Here is a 23429-nt window from a genome sequence, read left to right on the forward strand (position 1 = left end):
CCGAGCAGCACAGACAAAGGGCTCCGCCGGCGTGTTTGTAAACAGCGGGTCGGCATTAAGGAATTTGAAGTCCGGTTTTCGATGTGTGATTGTAGAACTAATGTCCAAAAGCGTTTGTCTGTCGTAAACAATAAGGCAGACAACATCCAAGACAAAAAAACAAAGAACTGTAAACAAAACAAACAATAAACCGCAGTGTTGTAACGGAGCTCGCAACGCAGCAGCCATACTCGGCGCCATCTACCGTAAGTGCATAGTTCTTGAAGGGGGGGCAGGGAGCAGGAGCAGACCGAACTGTCCTTTGTAGTCTTCTGATGTCTGATTTCGTAGCTGCACCAAACCAGACAGTTATTGAAGTGCAGAGGACAGACTCAATGACTGCTGAGTAGAACTGTTTCAGCAGCACTGGTGGCAGGTTGAACTTCCTCAGCTGGCGAAGGAAGTACAACCTCTGCTGGGCCTTTTTCACAATGGAAGTTATGCGTTCCCTCACAAAAGCAGTTTATTTTTCTTGTATTTTGTCTCCTCATCAGTGAACCACCATAAGAAAGGTATATGGGACAACTGCGTTATGCTTTATTTGCTAACTTTGCAGGCTCACCTTAGTAGAAGGGGTCTGGTTGTTACAAAGCAGGGTCCGAGATTGCTAAATTATGGGGCTACTCCAACATTACTGAGAGAGAGAGATTTGTTGTGAGACATGCAGTTGGAGTGCACTTAATAAAGTTTCAATTATTTACTTCCTCATCTGCTCTGTGTATCATGACAGTAAATATTCCGCTTGAATAGAACTGGTTGTTCTATTTATTTAATTTCTCAAACGATACAGTGCATGAGTTATCTGAATGATTCAGACTATTTTGCTAAACCACTTGACTTTGAAGATTCTTTGAAGATTTGACTCAAATTAGTAATTAATTCATAAATAGGGCATTACTTGTTCTTATTCTAAGAAGGAGACAGAAAAATGGGACACACAACATGATTGCTACAATAATTATTGTCAGGGAAAATGTTTCTTCATACAATTTCATACAGATGATAATCTGCTGGTTGTTACAAACATTTGCTGGGGTGCTATGGACTTTCTTGGGGAGGCTGAAGCACCCACAAGTGCTGCCTCTGAATATGCCACATTTGTTTATTTGTAACTCTATGCTGTCAACAAATAAACAGCTATAGGTGAGTAAAACAGTATTCAGGGTGGCCGCGGGTCCTTAAAATGTATTAAAAAGTCTTAAATCACTTTTCCTAAAAATAAGGCCTTAAAAAGTATTAAATTGTCTTAAATTCAGATTGGATAGGTCTTAAATATGTTTGTGTCACGTCACCGCAAAGATGCAGGCAATCGTTCTTCCAGCCGGGTCGAATATTTTTTACAAGGTAACGTAATCTCATTTGCACATGACCTATCCCCTGACCAATCGGCTAACCTAACCTTAACCAATCGAGCTGCTTCGTGGGCGGGTCTTGGCGTGGCGGGATTCGTAATTTCGCCACAGGTAATATAGCAATGGTTCATAGCCACTTAGAAATATGGGGAAATGTAAATTCAATTACAAATGGCTTGAAAAAGAAGAGTATTCTTGGTTAAGGTCGGTGCCTGGAAATATTTATGAAGCGAACTGCATTATGTGTCGGAAGACTTTCAAACTTGGGACAATGGGGCTCAGAGCGGTGGAATCGCACTTACAGAGCAAAAAACACAGAGACACGCCAGCAGCCCGCCATTGCTAGGTTCTGTTCCAACATTTCCACCGCAACAACGATATTAACGCTACAACGCAGGATGTTATGATGGGAAATCCACAGCCAACAATGCCAGCTGACCTCCACGCAATTTGTGGCTCTACGCCAACACTCCGAGCAGAGGTGATTTGGGTGCTGAGGACTGTTACAAGCCACAATTCATACAGGTCTAATGACGGGGTTGAAGAAGTGTTCAAAGCAATGTTTCCAGATTCCGGGCTTGTACAGTCATTTACCTGTGGAAAAGACAAGACCAGATACGTGGCTAAATTTGGAATGGCGCCATATATAAAAAAAGAGCTCATCACCGAAGTTCAAAAATGCGGTACGTTTGTAATTATGTTCGACGAGACACTGAACCAGACAACCAAAAGCAAACAAATGGACTTGCATGTGCGTTATTGGTTAAATGACCACGTCCAGTCAAGGTTCTATGGAGCACAGTTCATGGGCCATGCAACTGCCCAGGACCTACTTCAGCATTTCAAAGTAAGTCTGCCATAACTATATTCATTAACTAACCTCTTGTATATTTTGTGTATCATATAATTTAAGCTTTACTAATTTGTCAAGTGAATAACCACTATGGATAGGGCACTACACGTTAATTAGACAAATTAAAATGAAAAATGTATTAAAAACAGGCAAATTGAGTTTTAGAATGGTAGTAGAGTCTGGCGTTAACCTGCCAATATGTAATGAATTTAACATAGAGGTGTCTATACTTATGCCCCCAGTATTTTAAGGAAGAACGTTTTATTTATTCATTTACAGTATTTACATACTTATTTTATACGTATTTGTTCATTGGACCTAAATGTTTAGAAAATATTGTACTAATAAATATAATTTAGGACAGAAATGAGATTGTTGTGTTATCCTTTCGCATTACACACATTTAGTCAATGTTCTTAAACTCAATTGGTTATTATCATTTTACCATACTGTTCATTTTGAACAGACAGTGTGTTTACTTGGAAATATTACTGTATATTTTCACTTTTGATTTGTATTTCCATCGTAAGTTTGGTCTTAAATTTCATTTAGAAGTGGTATTAAAAAGTCTTAAAAAGTCTTAAATTTTAATTGTTATTACCTGTAGCCACCCTGGTATTACTATTGTATTCTATTAATACATTAAGATTAGCGATTGTCTTTTTGTGTATATTTGTGATACTTAAACCCACTCTGCTATGCATTAATTATCCAGCTCACTGACTATTACTTTGAACTAATATTTTTACTACGATGAAACATAATTTTGTGGGCATATGAGGAGTTGCGTTTGTAGGCAGCTAGAGTTTGCTAACACAATACTGTTATGATGGACAGAACATTAACACTGGTTGCATAGTATACTCTATAAAAGCAAAATACTCTGAATAGGTTACTTTAAAACGCTACCATCTCGATGATGTTTAATGTTTGTAAGCATGTGTTGTGGTGTGCAGCGCATTTGGATAGCAGACATTCATTATAGTGCGTATCGTGTAAAAGTAGCTTTGGACTATAAGTCACAGGACCTTAGGATGATGACAAAAAAGAAATAAACGTGACTTATACCAGAAAGTACGGTAGGTAGGCCTACAGTATATATATACATATATATATATATATATATATTTTTTTTTTTTTTTACATTAAAAATAGATAAAATCAGGTTAAAAGTCTTTAAATACTTTAAAATACTGGTCAGTAACAGTAAAGTCTGTGTAACGTGAATAATGGACTTCATGGCTACCGAGTCTAGTTTCACACCTTGGAAGGAAACATTCTGACCAACACGTACTTTGTCCAGATGACCTTAAGATCCAACTGCTCCAAATGCCTGAGCAACAGATATCTATGCTTGCATGCCTGTGCCTATGATTAAGGTAGTAACAGCCAATCATTGAGGTTATTTAATATGCGGATGCCGCTCAGCTTCAGCAGAGCCAGCACAATATCCACACATTTTGTGAGTGAGCAAGGAGCTAGAGACAACCCAAAGAGCAGGACCTTGAACTTTGAAGAAGAATCTCAACAATGGCTGTACATGAAAAAAGCATGATTTAGGTCAACTGATACAAACCAGTCCAGAGGGCAGACATGAGACAGAATCTGTCTTTGGGTTACCATCTTGAACAGAGATTCCCAACTGGAGATTCCCGAAGACTTAGCCATGCATCCAAATAGTGAGTCAGAGGCCACAGAGTTTGGTCTGTGACTGATAGGGTCTGAGCTCTGCCTACCCTCTGGGGGGGCTGTTGTTCAATATAACTGGGATGTAAGAGCTGGACATTTTCTAGTTTTTGAAAAGTTGTTTGTGCCTCGAGCAACTGCAGCGAGTTTTGCTAACTTTATTAGGTCATGACACACATTGGTCATGGAGTAAGCAAAAAAAGACATTTGGTCTTGGGGAGAGTGATAGGCAAAATGGTCCGGGCTTTCTTCAGAGCCGGGGCAGGCTGGTCTGTGTGTGAACGACCCCGTCTGGTGCGAAACCATCAGGATCGCTTGGCCTGCCCAGGAGGCAATTTACCACTGGGCCAAGGTCCAGGACCAGGTGAGCACTATGACACAGGGCTGGCAGTGATGAGTGCTGGCTCCCTCAGTTCCGGAGGCGGAGCTGAGGGAGGTTCTGGAGGCTCAGGAGGCGGAGCTTAGGGAGGCTCTGGAGGCTCCGGAGGCGGAGCTGAGGGAGGCTTGGGAGGCTCAGGAGACGGAGCCGTGGGAGGCTCAGGAGGCGGAGCTGAGGGAGGCTCAGGAGGCTCAGGAGACGGAGCTGTGGGAGACTCAGGAGGTGGAGCTGAGGGAGTCTCAGGAGGCGGAGCCGAGGGAGGCGGAACCATGGAAAGCTCTGGAGGTTCAGGGGGCGGAGCCATGGGAGGCTCAGGAGGTGGAGCTGAGGGAGGCTCAGGAGGCTCAGCCGAGGAAGGCTCTGAAGGCGGAGCCGAGGGAGGTTGCACCGTAGGAGGCTCTAGAGGCGGTGGCCTGGAAGGCTCTGCAGGTGGAGCCGAGGGAGGTGGCGCCATAGGAGGTTCCAGAGGCGAAGGCCTGGAGGGCTCTGGAGGTGAAGCCGAGGGAGGTGGCGCCGTAGGATGCTCTAGAGGCAGAGCCCTAGAAGGCTCTGGAGTCTCTGGGGGCAGAGCCGTGGGAGGCTCAGGAGGTGGAGCGGAGAGAGGCGGAACCATGGAAAACTCTGGAGGTTCAGGGGCGGAGCCATGGGAGGCTCTAGAGGCGAAGACCTGGAAGGCTCTGGAGGCGGAGCCGAGGGAGGTAGTGCCGTAGGAGGCTCTAGAGGTGAAGACCTGGAAGGCTCTGGAGGCGGAGCCCTGGGAGGCTCGAGAGGAGGAGCCCTGGGAGGCTTGAGAGGTGAAGCCCAGGAAGGCTCGAGAGGCGGAGCCTTGGGAGGCTCGAGAGACTCAAGAGGCGGAGCTCTGGAAGGCTCGAGAGGCGGAGCCCTGGGAGGCTCGGGAGGCGGAGCCCTGGGAGGCTCGAGAGGCGGAGCCCTGGGTGGCTCGAGAGGCGGAGCCCTGGGTGGCTCGAGAGGCTCGAGAGGCGGAGCCCTGGAAGACTCGGGAAGCTGAGCCCTGGAAGGTTCGAGAGGCTCGAGAGGCGGAGCCCTGGGAGGCTCGAGAGGCGGTACGCTACCTTCAGGACCTCGTCGTTCCAGCCGGAGTAACTGGCCACGCTGGAGAAAAAGTGGGTGAACTCCCGCACTGATAAGTCCGCCTCTGTCAGCTCTTTGAGGAACGCTGCTAGATCCATTGTGGTTCGATCGTTCAGTTATGATGAGCAGGTGAACAGGAAGACAAACGAGGGGCGAGGATCTAAACGCAGCAATACTTTATTAGAATAATAGGGCAAGACGAAAACACACGAACAAAGAAAAAATCCACGATGGGAAACAGAAAACAAAAACACGGAAGAGTTAACAGTAACAATCTGGTTGGCTGGACACTATCCCGAAGTACAGTTCGATCGAAAAGTCTGGGCTACAAACCTACCCCATCTTGGCAGGATGTCTATAAGCCAACAATTGCTTCTAAGTCAATTGGAAACTCTTGTTGAAGCATCAATAGCATCACCAATGAAGCCCTGCTGACACATCGGGGCATCAAGCAGGATGAATTTGTCCCTGTCACTCAAATCTGACAGATGTGGCATTCAGTGGACACCAGGCAATCCATAGATCTGCTCATGGGGGCTCTCGGGTCTGGACCACTCTCATCCAAATCCTTCAGCAGATCTGCCTAGTAGGCCATGACATGCTGAAGTGTAGGCCTTAACCAACAGCATAGATGTGAGCCTACATGGTTTGGATGGATGTAAACGCATAGATTTCCACACTAGTGAAGAAAAGGAGGGGCATAAATGTGACATCTACATGCCGCCACCCTCCCATCTCTCTGCACCATTCTTGAAATAAGGGCGCTCCAGCCAACTTCCATCCCCTTAAAAAAATTAGTCTGCCAATCATAACACTGGTTAGGACCTGTTGTAAACTTTTTATCCTTCTAGAGAGTGGGAAACTCAGAAGGTAAGACCAGGAGACTCGGTTGTATCTTCAAGCAGGATTCTTTATTGAGAAATTCGTGCTGTCAGCAGCTGCAGGGACCAACATCTAACTAAGGGAACTTTACATTGTAATTTATACATGCATTTAGAGGGCAGTGCTTAGAGATAGACACAAAGCACCCAGGTGATAACTTTAAAGCATGCAAATGATGTATACAGGCATAGGAAACCCACCCTAGACTCTAGATTGTTACCAGTCCTAATCCAATCAGCATAACTATTCAGATACAGAGATGCTAATCCAATCAACCTAACTATTTAGACAACTGGGGCTGGGGCTCCAATAGCCATTAAAAGACAGAGGATGAGATTGTCAGTAGTCTGACTAATTTAATTTACAATAGAGAGAACAGAACTGGAAGGAAATCTCTTGCTGGAATACTCTTTCTAACAGCTGATCTATTTATCATTTATACCTTAAATGCTAAATGCAGTCTACTCTACTTTCCCAGTTTATATATATGATTGTGTTTAACATTTTATAAATTTGTAATACAACAGACCCAATTGTTTATGTGTTTATCACGTATATTGATGACCGCCCATCGCCTAAAATACAGAGTCTGGGGCTAAATTAAATTTGAGTGCCCAATGCATCACACATAAAACTCTGTATATTAAAAAAATATTCTTGGATCTTAACACAATGGTTGTGTATCCATCTTCTGATTGGCATCACCAGCAGGTGAGTGTGTCTTTAAGATCAAGCCTATTCAATCTAGAGGGGGTCCAATAGAATCAATGTAAAATCTTGAACTGCATAAGGCGCATCATTGGATCTCTAGATGCAGACTTGATGTTTTTTAGAATCCTTACCCACACTCCCACCTCCAATACCAAGTTGAATTCTTTCTTCCATAATTTATTGACAGAAGTTAAAGCTCCGTCCCCTAGACTCTGAATTAGCAGGGAGTAATACACTGATGACTCATGACCTTTTCCAAAAGAACTAATCACAACTTCCAGAGTATCTGCCGCTTTAGTGTATGCTAGTCCCAGTAAATACAGGGTGCAAATACCTAAAGATCTGGGAATCCCAAAATGTTGAACCAAATTTTCAAAGGATCTCAACAGTCCACTCTCATATAGGTCACCGAGTGAATTAATTTCCCTCACAATCCGCTCTGACCAGCAGAAAGGGGATTTAATACATAATTTTGGGTTCAGCCATTTGCGAGAGGCAACATTTAACTAAATGCCCAAATTAAACTCTCTGGACACTTTTGTCCATACTGAGTGCAAATGTGAGATAACAGGGTGTAACTTAACTTCTCCGATTAGTTTGATAGAAAGGCTTTGCAATGGTGAAATAGGGGCAAGAACATCCTGTTCAATACAAAACCAGACCAAATGTCTCAGACAGAATGAATAATAATAAAACTAAATCTTGGGTAGGCCTAGCCCACCTTTGTCAATCGGCATATGCAATTTATTTAAATGTAATCTGGGACGTTTACCATTCCAAATGAAGGACTTCGCTAAGCTATCAAATTTCTTGAATTAAGAGGGGTTACCCCATTTGACTCTTCCCTCCCTAGCAACAGGGTCAATTTGGTTGCTTAGGAGACCTGGCTGGATCATAGAGAACTCGCGACTCCAGGGGTGGTAGTCTCACTTCCACATTCTTAATCAAAGTAAGCCATGAGCGCAGTGTCCTGAGCTTTATGTGTTCATAATGAACAAAATCAGACCCAACGAGCACTGCTTCAGTGTGGGCTCAGCCCAAGCATAAAAGACAGCACTCTTGCTCATCAGACATAAGGATGTATTAAGCACAATGTGGAAAACACCATGACCGGGTGCAGATCAACAGCGTTGCTTTAGGGTTCCAGAGCACGAGAGATGTCTATGCTTCCCTAAAAGAGAAGAAATCTGATAGTGTGGTGCTCCGCCTATGCTGACGTCATCGTGGGCATATGCCCTTGGGGCTCCGTCTATGCTGATATCACCAAACACCCGCAGTGTTCAACTGGCGACCTGCGGACCAAATGCACCGTTTGACATTTTCAGTGGCCTGCGTAAGGTTATCAGTTGTCTTAGGGGCTGTTCACACGAACGTGTTTTGTGTCAGTTCGCACTTTTCTTCAATTGTTTTCCTAGACGGACGTCGTGCAAGGTTATAATGTTTTTACAGTGTCTTGTGCAGGAGCGCCGCATTTTTAGACTATTTCGCCCTGTCTGCTCGCTGAGGGCGTCCTCCTGCGGCTTTCAAGAAAGAAAGTGTTGCTCCGACCTCAACAAACAAGAGTGGGCCCAGCTCTCAGCCCCAGCGTCGAGCTCCCTGCAGAAGGTGGACGCCCTCCCATCTCACGGACCCCCTTGAGGACCCGGAAAGCTCCCAGGTGCTCCTGAGATGACCGACCCAGAGACTGAGGCTGCGGTACTCACATTCTCAATAACAGAGTTATTTCCTTTTGTCTCTGAGTCACCTGGCCCGCAAATGCCGTTCTCACGGCACTCTGCCGCCAGATTTCAACAGTCCCGGCACACTGGACACGGACCACCGCCCTCAGCCCCAGGACTGTTCCCCGGCCGGCCGGTTCTGACGAGTCTAGAGGACGCCTGCACTGGACCTCCTCCTCAGTCATGAACCCGCCCCTGATGGGTGTGCAGAGCAAGGTAAGAGCTTTGAGTCTTTCTCAGCACCAAAGCCTCGGGACGCACCCTTGCCTCCCAATCCCGTACCCCGCCGGGTACGTCAAAAACTTTGGTGCCCTTAGCACGGAATTTGGAGGCGTGGCTCTCACTGCCCAACCCGTCACGCTGGCTGGGCCGGACCATTCGACTCAGTAACGCAATTCAGTTTGCAAGGCCCCACCCCCCTTCGCGGGCATCCGTTTTTCCGCAGTACACGCCGAACATGCCGGTTCCCTGCGCAAGGAAATCACTACTCTTTTACTCAAAGACGCGATAGAGCCTGTCCCTCCAACCGAAATGAAGAAGGGTTTCTACAGCCCTTACTTCGTTGTACCCAAGAAAGGCAGCGGTTTACGACCGATCTTGGACTTGCGTGTTTTCAGTCGGGCTCTGCTCAAACTCTTTCACATCTCGATTCTGCCGCGACATAGACCCTTCCTACGGTTCGTGTTCCACGGCCAGGCATATCAGTACAAAGTCCTCCCCTTCAGCCTGTCTCTGTCCCATCGCGTCTACTCAAAAGACGCAGAGGCAGCCCTTGCCCCGCTCCGAGAAGCCGGCATCCACATACTCAACTATCTCGACAACTGGCTCATCCTGGCCCCCTCGCGAGAGTTACTATGCATGCACAGAGACCAGGTGCTCAGGCACCTCAGCCGTTTGGGGCTTCAGGTCAACTGGGAAAAGAGCAAGCTCGCCCCGGTTCAGAGCATCTCTTTTCTCAGCATGGAGTTAGTCTCAATGACAGCACGCCTCACCAACGAGCGTGCGCAGTCGGTGCTGAAATGCCTCGCTTCCTTCAAGCCAGGCGCAATGGTCCCTTTAAAACTTTTCCAAAGGCTCCTGGGGTATATGGCATCCTCCACGGCTGTTGCGCCACTGGGGTTGATGCATATGAGACCACTTCAGCACTGACTTCAGACTCGAGTCCCGAGATGAGCATGGCGCTGCGGCACGCACCGTGTGATAATCACCACCGTCTGCCGCCAGACATTCAAACCCTGGACAGACCTCTGATTTTTACGGGCAGGAGTACCCTTGCAGCAAGTGTCCCGATGCGTCCTGGTCACGACCGACGCCTCCAGATCGGGTTGGGGTGCCATGTGCAATGGGCACGCAGCTGCGGGCCGTTGGAAAGGGGCCCCGCTGCGTTGGCACATCAACTGCCTAGAGTTGCTGACTGTTTTCTTTGCCCTGAGGAAGTTTCTCCCCTTAGTTTGGGACAAATATGTCCTAGTCAGGTCAGACAGCACAGCAGTGGTACGTACATAAATCGCCAAGGCGGAGAGCACTCCCACAACATGTCACGACTTGCCCATCAGGTCGCTGCGTGCCACTCACATCCCCGGCAACCTCAATGTGATAGCGGACGTGCTGTCACGACAATGCTTGCCCAGTGGAGAGTGGAGTCTTCACCCCCAGTCGGTCCAGCTTGTTTGGTAACGGTTCGGCAAGGCCCAGGTAGACCTGTTTGCCTCCCGAGAAACCTCTCACTGCCCACTCTGGTACGCCCTACAAGCACTGCCCTGGGAGGAGGCAGACCCAGCCCCTTCGTTACTGTGTCCGGTACGTGCTTTACCTACCTACTTGGACTGCACGCAGAGCTTTAGATGTTCTGAGCAGCTCTTTGTCTGCTTTGGTGGACAGTGGAAAGGGAACGCTGTCTCCAAACAGAGGCTTTTCTTTTTTTTTTAGTGGTTAGTATCACAACCAGGCCGTGCCCCCCCCCGGGTCCAAGCACACTCAACAAGGACTATTGCGTCCTCGTGGGCACTGGCCAGGGGGACCTCCCTGGCAGACATATGTAGAGCAGCGGGTTGGGCAACACCCAATACATTTGCAAGATTTTACAGTCTCAGGGTTGTGTCAGTATCATCCCGTGTTTTCTCAGGTCCGAGCCAGTAGAACTCGGTAACACGCTGATGGACTGGCCGGGTGGATCGCTTGCACCTAGCGCCCTTTCCCTCGGGTGAGGTAAAATTGTGTGCTGTCTCTCCCAGGAGATTCCGTACATTACGATCCCTGGACGATTCCTCCCTAGCCCTGTGGGTCCACAATTCAGCGGAGGAATTCGCTGACCCTATCCACTGCGGGTACTAAATCTACCCTGTACTGGAATACATGCTCCGCAGGTTGGGACTCCTGCTTGGACTCCTCGTGTGTGTATTTTTCACGGTACGGTCCCCTTGCGAGTGGACCCGCATCTCCCTTGGGCAGTTCCAGCTACCCCCTGGTTGCCGCGCTGTAGCAACTCCCCCCTCCCTGAGGCTGGATCTACCACTGTGCCATGTTTCCACATGTGACCTGAATGGCCATGTGATGTATTTGCCACTGACCTCCCCCTCTCTGGGCAGCTATGGTCTCCGCAGGGTCTTTTCCCCCTGAAAAAGTAGGAAACTGGGTAAGACCTCCTTCCCACGATGCGTGTAAGGGCCCCAGCCGCTTTTGCTCTATGCAAGAAACATAGAGAAAAAAGAGGCCCAGCTAGGCTCGGCCCGTTCCCAGATTGGCAAGCGTCGCCTTGTTCCCCTGCTTAGGGCAACCAAAAGGATTCCGATGACTTTTTATGGGGGCATCGGGGAAGGGTACGTGCAGTCTGACACAACTGGTCGCCTTTGCACGTGAAAAACTTGCCCGCTCTTGTGTCAGCAGTACACGTACACGGTTCAGCGCATGGCGTGATTTGAATTGGACCCCTAGTGTGGCTTCTTCGACACAACGCCGAGAGAGCGACAGACGGGGAACGTCTAGGTTACGTATGTAACCTCCGTTCCCTGATGGAGGGAACGAGACGTTGTGTCCTCCTGGCCATGTCGCTGAGCCGGCTCCTCAGAAAAATCCTGAATGAACTCTACGTATTTGCCCGCTTTTATGCCCGTATGTCCGGGGCGGGGTATGCAAATACTGTCTGCCTAATTCCAATTGGCCTTTTTTCATAGATCAGAGACATATTCTGCACTCAAGAGAGACCCCTAGTGTCACTTCTTTGACACAACGTCTCGTTCCCTGCATCAAGGAATGTAGGTTCCATACGTAACCTAGACGTTTTGTCAGCTCCGTTGACACCATGCAGGCAGAAACTTGACTACTTGATCTCCCTGTATAAGCTGGGTTTTGCACTGGACCCTGGGGACCCTCAATTTCAAGTGAGATTCCCTCAATTTACACAAGGCACTAAAAGCACACTCCATCTCCAAAAACTCTCTCTTGACAATATATGGCAAATCTTCTTCACAAATCTCAGCTAGTGAGAAAGCGTCATCTCTAGATGCGCTGTGGTGTAAAAATGGGAGATGCAGGGAATGGCTGCTGCATTTTTGTATGAGTGTGACAAAAGGGGGCATTCTGAATTTAAGGTTATATGTTGTGTTGGCAGCAGTCTTCACCAGCAAGCATTCACACATAATCCTGTCAGGTTTGTTGCAGACCATTCAATGCCGTGGACCCTGTAGTGCTGATAAACACAGATTTAAGCAACTTTATTTGGCTCAAATAATACACACGTAAAATGGCTTTTTTTACTTAAGAATTAATGTAAGTACTTTCATTTCCATTGTAAGTGCCTTACTGTCACTTAGATTTTTGCTTTTTTAGCAAACTCGTCTGGAGAGACGAGTAAAAATAATTGTTTTTGGGTAATCAACATTATACCACAAATGCTGTTGATTGAACTAAATATGTATTGAACCCGGGACATTCCTGTCTATTGCATATTGCACATAAAGTTGGCAAGAGCTGGCTGACCACATTAGTTCCAATCTGATTGGCTGGCTTTATGCAAATTCCGGCATTCAGGGTGCACAGTTTTACATCAGTCTGTCTGGAAACCATGCAGTACTCAGTACCAGGCTGCTATGAGTGCTTTTGAGAAAGACCTAAACACTGGATTGGACAGGTAAAGCTCTTCCTAAACAACATGTTAAAATAAATCAAACTGTGTTTGGTGTCTTCACATATCAACTAAGAGTTTTTCTTCCAGTCTAACTCTGTGGTTCTTAGCCGGGGAAAGCTGCAAAGTCACACAAAGTCAAAAGCATGGTCATGAGACTACATCATCACTAACTTGATTTGAATTCAGAAGAAAAAACTCATAAAAGTGGACATTAATATTTTGTAAACATTTAAGCTCTTGCCCTATGCTGTTGTTTTTTATGGTCTAGCACATCAGTCAAAATAGCTTTTCTCAAACCAAATAAGCAATGTATTAACATAAATATGAACATCATTTTTATGCTGCAAGGATAATAGCTCATATTACAGACAATGAACCTGAGCATTACAGTAATTTAAATTCATGAAAGCTCTCTCTATCTATCTCCATCAGCCTTTGGTAAGGTTAAATGAAAGTCGAGCTGACTCACTCTTATGATGGGTGCAGAGTTTCCACCACTACGGTTGAATTATGGAGATATTTAAAACCGAAAACAAGAGCAGATCTAGCTTATCTAGCTGATAAGATATTTTTAGAGCAGACAAAAACTAGAATACTGTACAATCACTATATAAATTCCTATAACTTTTGAGATTGTATTCATTTCCAAGACTTTTCCAGAAAATGAAAACATTTCCTGGTTTTCCATGACCATGGGTCCCTGAAAAAAAATCACAGCTGTAATTACTTCATGTATTCATCAAACTGTAACTGGAAGGTCAAGTCGAGTACATTGCAATTGTGGGATACAATATTCTGTGCAGTGTGCTCTGTTGTATGCTGCACATGTTGACAAATAAAATACAGTATGTTATGCGATTATTCTCTTCATAAAGAAAATTGGCATACAGTGCACAGTATACATACTATATACTGCAGAAATAGTATGAGTAGCATGCTAGTATGCTATTCTGAACATAGACAACATCTCAGTACATTTGGCTTTATAGATTGAAGTTAAACAACTGTAATTTTTTTATATTATCCACAAATCTCTTTAATAGGCAACATGGAAATTATTCAACATCAACAATACTCCCACTTCCCTCTTCTCAGTCAGAAAGAGTTGTAAGTTTGCAAAGGCAATGTTCGTCTAATTCAAATTAGTGGTAGTGGAAGGCAAATCACAGGCGGCCTAAAGGGGTGGTCACACAACACTTCCATTTACTCCCATTCAAACGCAGGAAACACATGCTCATGCAAATAAATGTTATGTTCCGCTGAGGACATAAGTTCAAGTTTTGTGAACTCTGACCTGCGAATCTGCATGATGAAAAGACACATTACCAACAGTAAATTGAAACGTCACTCACTGACCTCTTATCTCAATATAAAGAATAAATATTTTAAAGCTGTGAAATCAGACTGTGGCAGGGCGGAGGGCGGGGCCGGGTCGTGATCCTACACACCCGGTCCCGTATTAGGCTAATTATGCCTCCGTGAGGTTTAAAGGCTGACTGCAGAGGGCCGTGCGGGAGAGAGAGATCGTTAGCGGACATGTCCGTCATGTGTGTTTTTGTTGTCTTTTAAGTTTACCATTAAACTATGATTTATATCGTCATGCCGGTTCTCGCCTCCTCCTTTCCCATCCTTTAACTGTGTTACATTGGCACCAATGTAAAACAGTTAAAGGACGTGTGACAATTTTCTGGTCCGTTGCATTGTCCGAAATAAAATTGCATGCTCAAAGCCTAGTGTCACCGCCCATTAAGGGCGCTTCAACTGCGCAACCAAAGTACCATGCAGTCAAGGCCGTATGAATGTGCTCCAGGTCTTAATGTTTCACTAGGCCCCAGGAGGAACGTTTGCACTCAATCACCATGTGTTACATGGATGGGTTTAACTGTTGCACAACTTCTTTGTGTTTACATCAGCATCTCCCGCTGAATGCGTTTACATGTGTGCCTTCCAGAGAACGACAACGGGGAGAATACGGTGCAGGATGCTGTGACTGGCCCATAAAATTATGGGATTTGAGCCTCTAATGCTTTAAAGTAATGGGACATCAACACGGCCGTGCTGCATGTGTGTCTGTGTCCTTATGTTTTATGTTGTTTTAAGTTCATTTAAATAATTAAAGTTTATGTTAACTGTTCAGCCGGTTCCCACCTCCTCCTTGCCCATCTTTAAACTGTTACAAATACCTTCAGTAAGTGCTACAAGAACTTGAGCCTCCATGAAAGATAAATTAAAAATTAAATTTTTACAATGCGGACCACAATGGTAAATACAAAAACAAGCTAATTACTTAAGCAAAACTTAATGACAAAAAAGCTTTTACATTTGTGTATTATACATATGATGTTTAAGTGTTTGTGTTTAAGTGCTGCATGCTTACTGCTTATTCTTTTTGTAAGTGTATTGCTGTAAATGCATTGTTACATATTGACACAGTGAGACACATCAGAAATATTATCTGTGGAAATCTACAGCGTCCCACAGATGCTGTCCATAATTGCATTTAACCCAGAATATTCACTTAACACATTACTGTAATACAAGCATTTTTTTCCCCTGTATTAAGCTACAGTAAAAAATACTGTAAAACAAAGAATTTTTTATTCAGCATAAATTAAAGGCCCTAAAACAGGTATTCCCACAATATTTTACATTTAAATAATACAAATAATAATAAAACAACAAACGTTTTTGAGTAAAAGGTGTAAATGTCACAATGCAAAATACAAACGTCACAATGTTCCAAAAGGCAGATTTCATTTTCTTTGAGCAAAATATAATGAGATTTTTAAATATATAATATGATTTTGATATGAAATATGACCAGGACATGTTCTTGAATGGTCCTTTGAAATATTGAGTAATTTAGTATCGACTAAAGACTTAGCTGGGGTTTACTCATACAGAGCTCCCACTATCTTAATACGGCTACAACAGAGTGGTATTGGCACACTGTAGTAATTCAGACACAGATACACATACAAACTCACACAATTTATGTAACCTGTCTGCACTCTGTAATCAACCCTGTTGGAGGAGATCGAGATGCATTCATGCACCCATCTGTTAGTTTTATCGATGCCCTCTCTCCGTAAACACATACATTCAATCTCTGTCAATTAACACACTCTCCCAAAAAACACATGGCACATGTCCCAAGAAATGTATACTGTCATTTGTTCTGCTCTCCCTTGTGAACTCAGATTCTAAACACCCGCACAATCCTACAAACCAACACATTCCTAAACACCCACACACCAACACATTCCTAAATACCTACACAATCTAAATACCAAATACCTAAACACCCAAGCAAAATCCAAAACACCCACAAGATCCTTAAAACCAACATGATCCTAATTACCCACAAAATCCTAAACAAACTCATGAAATCCTAAATACCCATGGGAGCCAAGAACAGAAAACGGAGTCTGCAAAAAACAAAGCGTTTCCGTCCGCAGAACTGCCGCTATCTGGATGTTCCCAATCTGTCACTCACTTGATATTGTGTCTATGTAGTGACACTAGGGATCACTCTTGAGAGCCCGAAAGACCTCTGATCTTTGATAAAAGGCCAATGGGAATTGGCGAGTGGTATTTGCATGCCACTCCCACAGACATAGGGGTATAAAGGAGGGAATGTGCATACCCCTCATTCAGATTTTCTCTTCGGAGCCGAGTGGTCGATGGTTCAGTGAGCTGAATTTCCCACATCTTCCATTTCACCTCTGCTGGATCATTATGGCACATTACAGCGGCTTTCTCCCCTCTCTGCATGGGTGCACTGCAGAGATCACCCCTGGGTGCTTCGGCAGATCTACAAGAATATATTTTAAAAGAGTATTTTCCATCTAAAAGAGTATATTCCATAAGAGCGGCACACATCGGAACGTCTTTTTAAAGATGCGTATTTTTAAAGATGCCCTTCCGGTTGTGTGTTATTCCAGGATGTGGTCTTTCATGCCTGGTCGCTGCCCACACGAGACATCTTTCATGGATGTGTCATGTCCTCATTGCGAGGATATGACCATGGCAACATTGCGGTCGCAGCTCACTTTTGTCAGAAAACACACCACCCCAGCGGCTCCCTGCCTACGAGTATGAAGCCAGAGCGACGAGCACTGGGGGCGATTCGGGGACCACAAAGGGACCACCTCTGCCGGGGAAATCCCCACGTTCCTCCTATTCCCCTGCATGTTCGTTGCTGCAGTTAGGCGCTCGGATGAGTGCGCCGGTGCATCCCATGGTGAGTTCGACCTCTTGTTCGGTGCCCGTGAATGTGATGAGCTCTCGAGCAGAGCGTCGGAAAGCGGGCTCATCCAGCCAGATGCGGAAACCTCCGCTGAGCTTCCCCCCTCGGGTGTGGTCACCCAGTTACAGGCGGATGCTGAAATGAAGGACATGCTTTTCTGGGCCACCCCGCGAGTCGGGCTAGAGTGGAAACCTCCGCTCTCTCCTGAACCCTCGCGGCTCGACGATTGGTATCTGGGCTCGCGGCACTGCTCACAGCCACACCGTGCCCCAGTGCCTTTCTTCCCGGAAGTGCATGAGGAGCTGACAAGGTCGTGGGAGGCACCTTTCACTGCCCGGTCCAGATCTTTCAGCTCCCCTGCTCTCACTACCCTCGATGGTGGGGCGGCCAGGGGTTATACGGCGATGCCCCCAGTGGAAATTCATGGTGCACCTACGCCCGCAGAGCACAGCCACCTGGCACGAGCGCCCGAAGCTCCCTTCCAGGGCCTGTAGGCTTACATCATCCCTGACGGCCAGGGCCTATGGTGCCACTGGGCAAGCCACCTCCACCCTGCACGCCATGACTCTCCTTCAAGTACACCAAACCAAGGTGCTGAAAGAGCTGCACCAGGGTAGTTCCGCCCCGGGATAGATGCAGGAGCTGTGCTTGGTGACCGACCTTGCCCTCTGCTGACTCCCGGAAGCGAGCGAGTCGAGCGTGAAGCACTTTGCCAGAAAGCAAATCGCAGTGCTCGCACCCGCCCCGCTGCAACGCGAGAGCAGCGTGCTCTTCCCCCAAACAAACAGAGTAAAACTGATGCGTGTCCTCTTCGGCTATAGAGCGAGAACAGGGGAAAAAGCATTGTTTGCCCCGGCTTTCAGTCATTCTCTCTTTTAAATATATATATTACTTTCTTAGAAAGAAGAGGAAAGGAGAAAAGGTTCACTGCACACTGCCTAACAAATTCTAACTCCTAGCAGAGGAAAGAAAGTTTTGACAGGGTCGTAAAACACACAACCACAGAATCGCTCTGAAAAAAGAGGATCTGACGACACCTGGTGACGCATCCATTTATAGCCTGGCCACAGGTGCATCTAATGGTTACATCAGCCGAGGCTATAAATTCCGGTCAATGTTCATTGACATGTTACACACATTATTTCAGCTCCCATAGCGTTCCCCATAGCGCTTAGCAGCGCAGCATCATAGTGAAGCTTTTTGTAAAGGGAACAGTAGACATTAGGCAACAATAAACATTTCAAAAAGTTGTATGCTACATTTTTGTCAAATATGGAAGCCAGATAACTCCATGAAATAAAATAAATTATTATGATAAGATTATTTCTCACAACTGTGACTTTTTTCTCGCATTTCCCCATTCAAAGTCACAATTGTGTAATCTAAAATCAAAGTTGTGAGATTGAAACTTGCAATTGTCTGTTTATATCATAATTACAAGAAATAAAGTTGTAGACTAAGACATAAAGTCGAATTTTCCAGATATAAAAAAGTCACAATTGTGAGGTATAAAATTGCAGTTGCATGACATAAATTTGCATTTGCAAAATATTAAGTCTCAATTGTCAGTTTATATCCTTTACATGCACTAAGTTAGCTGTGCCTCTAAGCAGCTTGGAAAATTTCAGAAAATGATGTCAAGCCTTTAGACAATTAGCCAATTAGCTTCTGATAGGAGGCGTATTGAATTGGAGATATACCTCTGGATGTATTTTAAGGCCTAGTTTCAAACTCAGTGCCTCTTTGCTTGACATCATGGGAAAATCAAAAGAAATCAGCCAAGACCTCATAAAAAAAATTGTGGACCTCTAAAAGTCTGGTTCATCCTTGGGAGCAAGGGTACCACGTTCATCTGTGAAAACAATAGTATGTAAGTATAAACACCATGGGACCATGCAGTCATCATACCGCTCAGGAAGGAGATGCATTCTGTCTCCTAAAAATGAATGTAGTTTGGTGCAAAAAGTGCATATCAATCCCAGAACAACAGCAAAGGACTTTGTGAAGATGCTGGACGAAACAGGTAGACAAGTATCTATATCCACAGTAAAATGAGTCCTATATCGACATAACCAGAGTTGCTCTACAAGGAAGAAGCCACTGCTCTAAAGCTACAATAAAAAAGTGGTGCTTTACTGCAGGAGGGACTAGTGCACTTCACAAAATAGATGGTATCATGAGGAAGGAAAATTATGCAGATTTATTGAAGCAACATGTCAAGACATCAGTCAGGAATTAATGCTTGGTCGCAAATGGGACTTCCAAATGGACAACACAAAGCCCTAACCTCAATCCGATAGAAAATACGTGGGTGGAACTGAAAAAGCAAGTGCGAGCAAGGAGGCCTACAAACCTGACTCCGTTACACCAGTTCTGTCTGGAAGAATGGGCCAAAATTCCAGCAATGTATTGTGAGAAGCTTTTGGAAGGCTACACAAAAAATTTGACCCAAGTTAAACAATTTAAAGGCAATGCTACCAAATACTAACAAAGTGTATGTAAACTTCTTACCCACTGGGAATGTGATGAAAGAATTAAAAGCATAAATAAATAATTCTCACTACAATTATCCTTACATATCACATTCAGGTAGTGATCCTAACTGACCTTAGAGAGGGAATGATTTCTATGATTAAATGTCAGGACTTAAAATGTATTTGGCTAAAGTCTATGTAAACTTCTGATAGTGTATGTGTGTATAGTCATTTAAAAGTGAAGCAATCTGTATGTAAAGAATTGTTGGAAAAATTACTCATGTCATGCACAAATCATATGACCTAAATGACTCGCCAAAACTATAGTTTTCTTATATTATATCTGTGGAGTGGTCAAAAAAATTAGTTTTATTGACTTCAATCTAAGTGTATGTAAACTTCTGACTTCAACTGTAAGTCGACAATTACGTCTTAAGTTGCCACCACACTAGCTAAATTTTCCTCAGATTTTCAGGTGCTTTATTTTCATAATCACCAGCCAGGTGGAGGGAGTATAAATTAGCATCTGCCAACTGATATATGATGTCACAGTATCTGTGAGCTTGTCAAGATTGGTGTCTGAAACTTCAAAAACACTCCAATCAGAGCAGTCAATGCAGGCTAGTAGTTCCAGCTCTGCGTCATTGGTAAATTTTTTTACAGTCTATCCCACAGGTTTAGCTGATTTAATTTCTGCCTGTAAGTCAGAAGAAGATGAACCAGACAGTGATCAGAGAGTCCCAAAGCTGTTCTAGGGACAGAGCAATATTCATCCTTTAATGTTGTGTGAACTGCTGGTCCAGTATATTTCTGTCACTGGTGGGGCATGCTGTCTGTATTTTGGCAGTTCATAGGTGATATTGGTTTTGTTAAAATCACAGAGAATAATAATAACTGAGTCTGGGCATTGTTGTTCCATGTCTGTGATCTGATCAGCCAGATGTTGCAGCATCACATTCATGCACGTGTGGAGAGGAATATAAACACTCACCAGAATAAACGAGGAAAACTCCTGTGGTGATTAAAAAGGCTTAAATTTGATAAAGAGTGCTTCCAAATTAGGACAGCACATCTTCTACATTGTTACATCTGTACACCAAGTTTCATTGATGTAAAAACACGTTCCACCCTTTCTCCTTTTCCCCATTAACTCCGCAATGCAATCCGCTTTGAACTTTCCGGAATGGCTTCACACAGCCAGGTTTCTGTGTAGCACAAGGCAGCAGAGTTTGAAAAGTCCTTGTTTGTAAGGTTCAGGAGAGGTTTTTTCATTTTGTTAGGAAGAGAGAGGAGATTCGCCAGATGAATACTTGGCAGTGCTGTTCGAAAGCCATGTTGACGGAGCTTGACCAGCCCGCCAGCTCGCTTCCCTTGCCTACGTCTAATAGCGTGCTTAAACAAGACAGCTGCGCCTCTGACTAAAATGTCCAGAAAAATGTCATAATAATAAAAAACTGGGGAAATATTGTCTGGTATGTGCTGCCTAATGTTCAGCAGTTCATCCCTGGTAAAACTGATTGGAACAAACAAAAACAACAAAAAATTCAGAGGTAGCCATCTGCGGCGCCATCTTCACTTTATGAGCTCTTCACTAATAATCATACCTTTTCTTTTTATATTAATTTTCTTCCCAATTTGGAATGCCCAATTCCCAATGCGCTCTAATTCCTCGTGATGGCTTAGTGACTCTCCTCAATCGGGGTGGCAGAGGAAGAATCTCAGCTGTGTCCACGTCTGAGACCGCCAATCCGCTCATCTTATCCCATGGCTTGTTGAGTGCGCATGGATACATAACATGTGTGGAGGCTTCACGCTATTTTCCGCGGCATCCACACACAACTCACCAAGTGCCCCACTGAGAGCGAAAACCACATTATAGCGACCATGAGGAGGTTACCCCATGTGACTCTACCATCTCTAGCAACCGGGCCAATTTGGTTGCTTAGTGGACCTGGCTGGAATCACTCAGCATGCCCTGTATTTGAACTTGCGACTCCAGGGGTGGTAGTCAGCATCTTTACTCGTTGAATTATCCAGTCCCCCCCAATCATAAATATTCTTGAATTTCTTACCTCCATGTACAAAGCCATGCAGCGTGCAATCTGATGGGCAGACGAGATGGATCAGACTCGACTGACTAAATCCAACAGTGTAGGGCTCTATGAACCACACACACAAACATGTACAAATACAACAGAAAAGAGATAAAACACTTAAATACATACAGTATATATCAAACATTGTCTGTCTCAGCTCAATAAACTTAAAAAAATGTGCTTTGGCAAATAAAAATTATTAGATACAAAGTCCAAATTTCAAGATAAAAAGTCATAATTATGAGATACTAAATCATAATAATGAGATGCTGAGTCACAATTTTGAGATACTAAATCATAATTATGAAATGCTGAATCATTTTGAGATTAATTTTTAATCTCATAATTATGATTTAGCAATTCATAATTATTACTTAGTATCTTATAATGTTGACTTTTTATCTTATTATAATGACTTTTTAATAAATATTTTGACTTTTTATTTCAAAATTATGACTTATCATCTCATAAATTTGGCTTTTTATCACAAAATTATTACTTTTTATTTCATAATTATGACATTTGTATTAGGGCTGCCAGAAATGAACGCAATTAATTAAAAAAGTTTCAAATGTGAATTTTTCTTAATAGCATTTTCCGTTATTAGAGCATAAACACTGGTATGAAGGGCGGAACCTTTGAATTGTGTCTGCCCAGACTCATTACACTGGTGCACACACCACAAACAGACACACAACAGCGGCAGAGCCCTTCTACCAAGGGGAGCCTACAAGCTTAGCATAAACGCGGGAGTCCCATAGACATTCTATGGGCAGTACTGTCGTAACACGCTAGTTGACGCTTACGCTCTCTCTCCTATGATGGAGCCACAGAGGTTGTTATCTCAGAAAATTAAAGAATCTCTGACAACGCTTCCCTGTCAGTGATAAAACTATGGAGAGAGGAGCTCTTAGTGCTATTTGATGTACAAAACTAGCCCCGATGGGACTTGTGATAGAAATCAAGTATTTTTCAGACAATTTAATGTGCATTTTAACTACCACAGAAGCATAGCAAGTCTTAACCATCACACAAATGCAGAATGAGATGTGTTGGTTTGCAAACGCTTCTCATGGTGTGTTCAAATAATCCCCATTTTGCTGACACAAATCATTAACACAGCTTTACGATTGCTGTATGAAAGCAGATAGCCACGGTCTACCACCAAATTAATATTGTGGAGGATGAGAGTTTAAGAGATTTGTTCTCCATTGCAATGAATATGCAACCTCTATGGAGATTAGTTCTTTCAATTACTCAAACTCCAAATGAGACTTTTGGAAACGTTTAATGTTACTTGAATTGGTGATAATTTGGTGCATTTCTGTCTTTACACTGTAGAAGGCTTTGTTTGTAAAATGTTAAATAAGCATTATATTGCTACATATTGTTTTGTTTTCTTTCCTAAGATGAAAATAAATGCATTTTGAGAAGAAATGAAGTGTATACACTGATGAGCCAAAACATTGTGACCACCAGCCTAATATGCTTTTGTCCTCCATGTGCCGCTAAAACAGCGCTGACCCACTGAGGCATTGACTGTACAAGACCCCTGAAGTTGTCCTTTGGTATCTGGCACCAAGACATTAGCAGCAGATCCATCAAGTCCTATAAGTTGCGAGGTGGAGCCACCGTGGTTCGGACTTGTTGGTCCAGCACATCCCACAGATGCTCAATAAGATGCTCATCGTGTTCCTCAAACCATTCCCGAACAATGTGTGCAGTGTGGCAAGGCACATTATCCTGCAAGTGTTCTCTGTCAGCGACACCTG

At 44.3% G+C, this 23429-nt stretch overlaps 1 protein-coding gene across 4 annotated transcripts in view; it reads right to left on the reverse strand.

Moving 5' to 3' along the window:
• Positions 1 to 23429, reverse strand: part of LOC127620882 (cytosolic acyl coenzyme A thioester hydrolase-like) — a 164868-nt gene that overhangs the window by 80533 nt on the left and 60906 nt on the right. For all 4 annotated transcript variants that reach the window (XM_052094218.1, XM_052094220.1, XM_052094221.1 and 1 more), the window contains one exon: positions 21634 to 21720. In XM_052094218.1, the coding sequence (XP_051950178.1) occupies positions 21634 to 21720 (87 nt within the window). The remainder of the gene's footprint in view (positions 1 to 21633; positions 21721 to 23429) is intronic.

Source organism: Xyrauchen texanus, chromosome 27, assembly GCF_025860055.1.
Source record: "Xyrauchen texanus isolate HMW12.3.18 chromosome 27, RBS_HiC_50CHRs, whole genome shotgun sequence".
Lineage (NCBI taxonomy): Eukaryota > Metazoa > Chordata > Actinopteri > Cypriniformes > Catostomidae > Xyrauchen > Xyrauchen texanus.